The sequence below is a fragment of the Arachis ipaensis genome, chromosome B3 (genome assembly GCF_059453495.1).
Source record: "Arachis ipaensis isolate K30076 ecotype BB chromosome B3, ASM5945349v1, whole genome shotgun sequence".
NCBI lineage: Eukaryota > Viridiplantae > Streptophyta > Magnoliopsida > Fabales > Fabaceae > Arachis > Arachis ipaensis.
In genome coordinates this window covers 8,961,817-8,971,145 of record NC_142438.1, presented here as the reverse complement: position 1 = coordinate 8,971,145, position 9,329 = coordinate 8,961,817, and the positions used below count along the sequence as shown (strand labels likewise).

Sequence of the window (9,329 nt, the reverse complement as noted above, 5' to 3'; positions counted from 1 at the left end):
AAAAATAACACAGTTTGATCGATTATATAAGTTGAATTTTAATTAGAGTAAACTACTATTTCTACCCACGAAAGTTGAAAACGCTGACACATCTATCCATAAAAGAAGGAAATTACCATTTGTACTCATGAAATACGGGTTCCGCACAACAAAATTATCCAAACACTAAAAATTTACCTAAAATTCCTAAATTACCCTTATCTTCACCACCACTTTTCTAATATCGAATCCCACCACCACCCTCATCCCCAACTACCGCCATCATTGCTGCCATCCAAAATCCGCAAGCTTCCTAGACGACTTCCCTCCACATAGTCTCCACTCTCTTGGCCCTCCCTTCCTCCTCCCCCGCGACGCAATCACCCAATCGCACACTGCCGTCACCGTTGTAGCCGCAGCCGTAACCGTCTCCCCGCGCCTCCAGCTGTGTGCCCTAGAACTCTCTGTCAGCGTGTTCCTCGACTGCCTCCCCTCCTCCAAACCCTCATCGACCTCCTCCACCGCCGAGGACGACGGACCTTCGGTGTCAAACTCCCTCATGGCGGCCATAAAACGCTCCCATGAGAACCAATGGATTGGGATCTGTATCCTATGACCGTCACATCTGCTACCCCTTCAATGGAAGGACTCTACCCTAAATCCAGGTGCGTCTTTTTCTTTTCTTTGAATTACGACAAGACATGGTTGAAGTTTGTACTTATTTTATATTTGGTTGAAATAATCGTTGTTTTTGGAATATTCGTCGGAGGCACGGGAAGCATTTTGAGTGATGGTGGTAGTTAGGGTTTAGGGTGATGGTGAGGAAGAGTTTCGGTGGTGGGTTTGGGATTGGAAAAGTGGTGGTATGAAGTAAGTGGTGGTGGTAAGGTAATTTGGAAATTTCAAATAATTTTTTGGATTTGGATAGTTTTGTTAGCAAAAGTTTATATTTTTTTCTTCTATGAATAGATGCCGGCATTTTCAACTTTTATGGGTACAAATGATAATTTATTCTTTTAATTATTAAAAAAATCTTTAAAAGATACATTTTAAGTAATTTTATGTGAGTGGCTCCCTGTATATATACCAAATTCAATGCACGTGTGCTTTGCTTAGTTAGTGGTGGGGTCATAGCTTTTCCTTGGGGGAAAAAATTTAGTTTAACATTCTTGTAGTGAGTAGTTTATTATTTTATTATGAACAAAACAAAATACTCTCAAGTGAGGCATGCTTTTTAGTTTTTAATAGATCAGTAACGTATTAACTTCCAATTTGACCTGCACTCCTTCAATTATTGCAGCATTTTTTTTACCCAATCTTTGTCATCATTTAGTAAACATTTTCTGTATGGCAGTACCAATTTTTTGAATGATACATTTAATTTATTGATCTTTGGCGTCTTCGTCTCATTTTCTTTTTTTAACTTTGTTTGATGGATGACTAATGAAATTGATGAGAACTTGTAGGGAAGGATCTCATATACATGCATCGTAGCTTCTTAACATGTTCGGTTAGTAAGAATTCATATTCAATTGAATAAAAAACCATTTCAGATAAAAAATAAAAATATGAAAAAAAGAAGAAGAAAAAAAAGAAAGAAAAGCATTTCTATTGGACATTTTACATTTTATGGTCAACTTCTCCTACACTTGAATATTTTTAAGGGTAAAGTATTAAATTGGTTCCCTATGTTTGTGTATAATTCTGTTTTGATCCTTAAGGTTTAAAGTATCCTATTTGAATCAAAAAATGTTTCATTTAGCATCAATTTAGTCCCACAGTGAAGTTAAAGTTAAATAATTAATGAAATGTCCTGCATAACAACAGTACAAGAACAAAATCGATAATCTAGAGAATATGTACAAGCTCCAGAGGCACAAAATCAACCGTTGATGCATCAATACATTTATTTATTATTTTTCTTATAATATAAATAAAATATTTTCTATAGAACTAAAGAGAATGATAAATACATGTATTGATGTATCAACGGTTAATTTTGTGCCTCTGTAGCTTGTACTTGTTCTCCAGATTATCGATTTTGTTCTTGTATTGTTGTTATTTAGGACATTCCGTTAATTATTTAAGTTTGACCTAACTGTGGGACTAAATTGATGCTAAATGAAACTTTTTTGGATTCAAATAAGACACTTTAAACCTTAAGGACTAAAATAAAATTACGTCCAAACATAGGGGACCAATTTAGTACTTTACCCTATTTTTTTTAGTCCAAATGAAACCACTCAAATCCTTTAGCAGGAACTCGACTAACCCAATCCGGCTGAGTATTAACCGGATTAAATGTTACTATGTTATCTCTGATAAAATTGTGAAATAATAAGAAAAGAAGAGAGGTATTTCTTGATTAATTGAATTGTAAACTATAAAGGTAAAACTAAATATATATAGAACATTGACGTATGAAAGATAAAAATAAATAAAGATATGATAAAAATAAATAAAGATAAGATAATAATAAAGACTAAAATTATAATTGAATTTGTGTATTCTGTTGTGTTGAATTTGTGGGATGTGAGACTTTTTTATTGTTGTCATGGGCTAAGGTGGAAGAGTGGTTTAATAATCTCGCCTATAGTCACTTAGCGAGGTTAATTATTTGATCCAATGAGTTCTTATGATGCTATTTACTACTGGATGTCTTGGTCCTTTTTTGATACAACATAAAATTACATTGAATGTTGATTCTTAATAGTGACTCCTGTAAATACCGAACAAAATAGTGATGGAGGCATAGCAATTAGCATCTTCTTGGTGAGTTTGTGTATGTGCTGAATTTCTTTGTAGAATACCAGTATATTACTTATATATTAACTCGGAAACAGATAATCATCCGGTGAATAGCAATGTGTTGGGGGGGGGGGGGGGGAGGGGGGGCGAGTGGTCTCAATTTTATGTCCATCAAGAGCCAATTCAGTTGCATGTGATGATTAAGATTATGATCTCTTGAATTGAAGCAACCAATCAGAGCATTAGATTGCTACAATTCATTATATTCTTCTCTTTGTTCCAAAATCTTAGGCCCATTATTTGACAATTATGAATTTGTGGTTGTACTTGTTGGCAGGGCCATTAATAGGACAGTATCTGATATGCTGTCTATGTTCTTGATGTAATTCAAACAATGATCCAGTAACTACAACTACAACTTGGTCTAAGTATATACCTCGAGGTGGATTCAAACAATTTCTTAATCAAAATGGACTTAAATGTTTACCTCTTGTATTCAAGTAACTACTATTCAGGGAAAGATCAATGAATATGGCATGACAGAGAAGGCAGAGCTGGCCAATCTAGAAAGACTATTAAGAGAAGGCTTTGAGAAACTGGTGAGTGATTATAAACTTGATGCATTGGTAACACCTGGTTCAACTGTTGCAACTTTGCTTCCCAATGGAAGATTCCCTGGAATAAATGTGCCTGCAGGGTATGATAGTAAGTGTGTTCCATTTGGCATAAACTTAGGTGGTTTTGAAGTCAGAAAATCTCCTCCAGTTTAAATGACCGACAAAGAACAACATTCTTCTCTTTCTGTGTTCTGGTTGAACAAAATTATGTTTAATGTATCTTAGCTTCTTGGCTCTAAAGTGAGTTTATCTCATAAATTAAGTCAAAATATGAAATTTTATTCATGCAGAAACAAAAAGATATTTATCTCAAGTATATTCATTATTTGTTTCAAAGATATGTGATTTTATTGAATCACTAAAACATTTTTAAAACTATGCTACTTCTTAGTTCTTACTATCAATGTGAGGTTCAAATTTATTTTGCTTGACCAGCACCGGTTGCGGCACCGACTAGCTGTTACCTATTAGAGTTAGGTAGTTTGGTGTGCTTGAATTTCGGTTGGATGATTCTTGTATTATTACAAGCTCCTTTTTTGAGTCATGGTCGCTAATTAAGAAACCTTTTCTTACATTAGTCTCTTTCTTAGATCACAAAATGCCTTAATATTATTCAGATGGATCATTATTATTAGCTCCTAACTATGCATGCATACCCCTTCATATAAAGTAGCTAAACAACCACATGCTATATAAAAGAAAAATTTGATGACATTATAACATACTTGCCCCTTTCACATTATATAAACTAAAATAAAATAAACTGAATTTGCTGTTTTGTACTTTGTATGACACGAGATGGTTAAACGCTCCTTTGAATTTTGTTGGGGACAACAAAACAAAATGTCCATGCACATAACCACCAGCAACAACGTCTTCTAGAAAGAGAAAAAGAGTAATACCAAACCTTGACACCGAGGGTAAGTAAGAAAAGAAGAAACTAAGAAAAGATTTTCGGTCCTACCCATTTATTTATATATAAAGCAAGAACTAGAGCCATACCTATTATCATCGGCACATTATTATTCTATAGTAAAGAAACATTAGAGAATTAGCGTTAAAGATGTCAAAGCAAATTGTGTTGATGATGATGATGGTTACAATAAGTGTAATGCGAGGGATTCAATGCATGCAATTGAAGGCAGGGAATTGGGGTGTGAGTGTTAAGTCCGAGAAGGAGACAGTGACAAACCTTCAATTCTATTTCCACGACACACTCAGCGGACAAAATCCAAGTGCCATTCAGGTGGCTCAGCCACTTGACAAGAACAAGTCCACACTCACCATGTTTGGTTCCATCATGATGGCTGATGATCCCTTGACCGAAACGTCCGACCCAAAGTCTAAGCTTGTGGGCCGGGCGCAGGGTCTGTATGGATCGTCTTGCCAACAAGAATTAGGCCTATTGATGGCCTTGAGTTTCTCATTCACGGATGGGCCTTACAATGGGAGCTCGTTCGCGCTCATGGGGAAGAACTCCGCCATGAGCCCGGTTCGCGAGATGCCCATTGTAGGAGGCACCGGACTCTTCCGAATGGCGCGTGGGTTTGCACTCGCCCATACTGTCTGGTTGAATCCCACCAATGGCGATGCCATTGTTGGCTACAATGTCACCCTCGTCCATTAATATGAAAATTGAAAAATATGGTATTGTAAGATGTTAGATTCCGTTGTGCACTTTTTTGTTTAGCATCACCATTTGATGATATCTTATATCGCTTCAGTTTGATTCATCAATAAAACCTTTATTTACTGTTGCTCTTTATGTTATTTTTTAACAACTCTCTTCTAATTAAAATTAATTTAGATGCATAACATAAAATGGATGACATTATCTACAAGGTACGTAACAAGCAATGCCCATGGGCATTATTCGGATGGAAGCATACAATCCTCCGAAGACAGAGCGCATTTTCCTGGAATTTCTACTGGATGCTATTCTTTCATTCAATGGTTTTGTATTAACATGTCTAAACGCCTCAAGATATGTAGACATTGGGATTTTCACGATACTGAGTTATGTACCCGTTCCTCTTTGCTTTTGTATCCATATATATGACTTTAGGTATAACTTTTAATTTTTAACATGTCTAAGGTTCAACTATGTATATTACTTTAGGAATCAAAATTAATTTTTACTCTTTCAAATAATATAAATAAAAAGAATTTCAAAATAAAATATAAACATAAGAACTACATTTAAGGTGTGCTACTAGCCAATAAATTATTATTGTATATATAAAGTGAAATATGAACTTTTGACATTACAAGTAGGGTGATTGCTCAACTAATTTTATGATATGATTTAATTTATATATTATTGTTCTTATATCTTTTGTATATATTTTTGGAGAAAAAAATAGAAAAGTTACTATGTACATTAATACAAGCTTTAATTGTAAATATTTGATTTTTTTTAAGGATTTCGATAGGAACTAACTTGGGCTATAACTAATTATACTAAACTAGTTGAAAATTATGCTAGTTACATTAAAATATAATAAAATAACTCTCCACTACTCCTATTTTTTAAAATTTGAAAATTAAAAATAAAGAAAAGTTAACTGAATTGGCTTATGTTAGAGTTAGTTTCATAGAGTTTCTCTTTTTTTAAATTGGTAACTAATTATATATTATCACAGCAATAAAAAAATTAATTTTTAAATTTAATACTTAAAAAATTATCTAAACACTATCACATTAAAATTGAACTCATAAAAAATATTTATAATAACTAGTATATATATATATATATATGTAAATCTGGATTAATTTTAAAATTTCCGATTTTTGGTCAGATGATTTAATGTTTTTGGTGTGAGTTAAGTTTTTGTTGTTGAATAGTACTTGTTTTTTCGGCAAGATGAAGAGGCCCATGATTTTGACACGTACTGTGCGTTCGGGTTCTGTATGTGGTTCACCCACCACCATTTTCATTATTATCCGCCGCCACCACCTTCATTCTCCTAGATCCCCCGTCCATGGTGGCCGGAGCTTCTCCACCACCGCACGTACACATAGATGACGACGAACCGTAACAGCAACTCACATGTTCTTCTTCCTCTGCAATGCCATCGCCTCTCTCCTTCTCACCCCTCAACAAGCTCAAGCGCTTCAAATCCCTCAAGCTCTGCATTTCAAAGTCCCTCCTCAACGCTCCTTCCCTCTACGACGCCGTTTCATCTCTCGATCACTTCCACCCTAAGGGCATTCGCTTACCTTCTCGTGTTCTCGCCATCCTCTTGCGCCATTGCTCCGCCTCCAAATCCTACCGTGAGGGCAAATTGGTCCATTTGCATCTCAAGCTCACCGGTTTCAAACGCCCCACTACGTATTTGGCCAACCATTTGATCTGTATGTACTTTTGTTGCGGCGATTTTGTTAGTGCCCGCAAGGTGTTCGACAAAATGGAGGCTAGAAATTTGTACTCTTGGAACAATATGATTTCTGGGTATGTGAAATTGGGCATGATGAAGCAGGCTCGGCGTGTGTTTGATAGAATGCCTGAGAGGGATTTCGTGTCGTGGAATACGATGATTGTTGGGTATGCGCGTAATGGGGTGTTTGGTGAGGCTTTGAGGTTTTATGGGGAGTTGAGGAGATTGTGTATTGGGTATAATGGGTTTAGTTTTGCAAGTGTGTCGATTGTTTGTGTGAAGCTGAAGGACTTTGAGCTTTCTAGGCAGGTTCATGCGCAGGTTTTGGTTGTTGGATTTTTGACCAATGTAGTTGTATCCAGCTCGATTGTTGACGCTTATGCAAAGTGTGGGAAGATGAAGGAGGCGAGGAGATTGTTTGATGAGATGCCCGTGAGGGATATCCCTGCTTGGACAACACTAGTTTCGGGTTATGCAGCATGTGGGAACATGGAATCAGCTGCTGAAGTTTTTTGTGAGATGCCACAGAAGAATTCTTATTCATGGACATCGCTGATTGGAGGTTATGCTAGAAACGGTATGGGTCATGAAGCTCTTCGAGTGTTTAGAAAGATGATCCAGCATCGAGTTAGACCTGATAAGTATACATTTCATAGTTGTTTCTTGGCTTGTGCTATTATTGCTTCATTGAAACATGGTAAACAATTACATTCATATTTGGTGCAAAATAACATCAGACCTAATACTGTTGTTGTTAGTGCTATTATTGACATGTATTCAAAATGTGGAACTTTAGAAACTGCCAAGAAAGTGTTTAATATAAATGGAAATAAGCAAGATGTAGTATTGTGGAACTCAATGATATCGGCGCTGGCTTACTGTGGCTATGGTATAGAAGCAATTATGATGCTAAACGATATGCTAAGATCAGGAGTGAAGCCAGACAAGGCCACTTTTGTTTCAATTCTTAATGCTTGCAGTCACTCAGGTCTTGTGCAGGAAGGGCTTCAGTTTTTCATGTCCATGACTAGTGAGCATGGTGTTGTCCCAGACCAAGAACACTATGCATGCTTAGTTAATCTGTTGCATCGCGCTGGATGCTTTAATGAATCAGGGAATGATCTACAAGTGATGGATCACAAGCCAGGTGAGCATGTTGAGAATAGTTCGCATGATCTATCGAGAAAGCTTGAAAGTACAAAACTTGAAAGAGAAGTACATAAATTCCCTATTAGATTGCAGCTTCAATCCACTGCTGCTTACTTGTTACTTTCAAGTGTGTATGTTGCACTCGTGAAAAGGGGGTCTCTTGAGAAAATGAGACAGATTATGCATGAGCAATGTTTGAGGCTCAATCAAGCCGTCACTTGAGTTCAAATTCAAAACAAGGTTCACGCTTTCGCTGTACCAGACGGGTGACACCCTCTGAGGGAAACTATATAACCGGCTTTGGGACACTTCAGTACTCAGATGGAAGAAAATGTACCTTTACAGCATTACCTAACTTGGAAATGTGAAAGTTGGAGACATCTTTTTTCAGTAGATCATTTTTTGTAGAGCGCAGGATTATAGTTTCCACAACTTGTTTATTAGTATTTTTTCTTTTTTTCAATCTTTTTTATTAATTCTGGATTCTGCAGAGTTGAACTATACCACATTGGTATACTTATGAGATGTTTTCCTCCAAAAAGATTGAGGAGGAATGAGAAAGGGACTGGTAGGAAGAACAGAAGAATATAGTCATTAATGAAAGATTTTCTTGTATCTTTAATGTGTATTCTTCTCAAATGGAATAAAACAAGAAAATGATAAACATCAGAGGTTAAACCTTATGAGCTTTGCTTCTATTTTTTTTATATGAAGTTTGAGGTTGTAGTTTACAATATAACGCAATTATAGAAGAGATTCTCTATATTATTATTTATTGCCATCTAGATGTCTAATTGAACTAGATTTAATTTATATTGATTTAATAGACAAAAAAAAAAAATAATAATAATAATAATAATAATAATAATAATAATAATAATAATAATAAAGAGGGTGGTATTTATACCCTGATCCAAAAACATAAAGTCATGGCCAATAAAGATAAAGATCCACCCAAAAAAGATGGTCACTTGCCCGATTTATTAAGAGGTCGGGTACGACACAAAAGAGGTCTAGTCTTACTTATCTGATAAGTAACTACCTTCCTAAATCTTTTCTAGAAGATAGATCTCAACAAACTCCCAAGATGAAGGGAACAATTATCTGCCAACAAATGTGGAACTACTTCAAAAGTTCATTATCTATTCTACTATAAATACACTAACACCCTCAGGTATATTCAAATCTTAATCTACTAAAAATCTGCTCAAAGTTAACTTTAAGTTATCGGAGCCTCTTGCAGGTACTACCTCCTCACGAGAAACTTGGACAGTAGCACCTAAGTCAGATGCGGCCTCGAGTCTGGACCTCACATTCAGGTCCAAACTACCATCTCAGGTAATTTCCGGAACAGGTGGAATATTTGGTTTTCAAGTATAGGAAAATTTAGCAAATCCTTTTCGTCAAACGTTTGTGTTTGTTGGCTTTACACGTAATCATTTAAAATAGGGATTATGTT

At 35.8% G+C, this 9,329-nt stretch overlaps 2 protein-coding genes across 2 annotated transcripts; both read left to right on the top strand.

Annotated features, from left to right (window-relative positions):
* The first annotated feature begins 4,367 nt into the window (after positions 1-4,367).
* Positions 4,368-5,259, top strand: LOC107634068 (Disease resistance-responsive (dirigent-like protein) family protein). The gene has a single exon (XM_016337651.3). It carries the CDS (start codon positions 4,408-4,410, stop codon positions 4,969-4,971), a length of 564 nt encoding a protein of 187 aa, XP_016193137.1. The 5' UTR covers positions 4,368-4,407; the 3' UTR covers positions 4,972-5,259.
* Positions 5,260-6,176: 917 nt separating this feature from the next.
* LOC107628754 (Pentatricopeptide repeat (PPR-like) superfamily protein) lies at positions 6,177-8,551 on the top strand. Its single transcript, XM_016331349.3, has one exon. The coding sequence runs from the start codon at positions 6,413-6,415 to the stop codon at positions 8,090-8,092; it is 1,680 nt and encodes a 559-aa protein (XP_016186835.2). The 5' UTR covers positions 6,177-6,412; the 3' UTR covers positions 8,093-8,551.
* The last annotated feature ends 778 nt before the right edge of the window (positions 8,552-9,329 follow it).

Coding starts and splice junctions, on each gene's coding strand:
- LOC107628754 (XM_016331349.3), top strand. CDS start 6,413: ATGCCATCGCCTCTCTCCTTCTCACCCCTCAACAAGCTCAAGCGCTTC.
- LOC107634068 (XM_016337651.3), top strand. CDS start 4,408: ATGTCAAAGCAAATTGTGTTGATGATGATGATGGTTACAATAAGTGTA.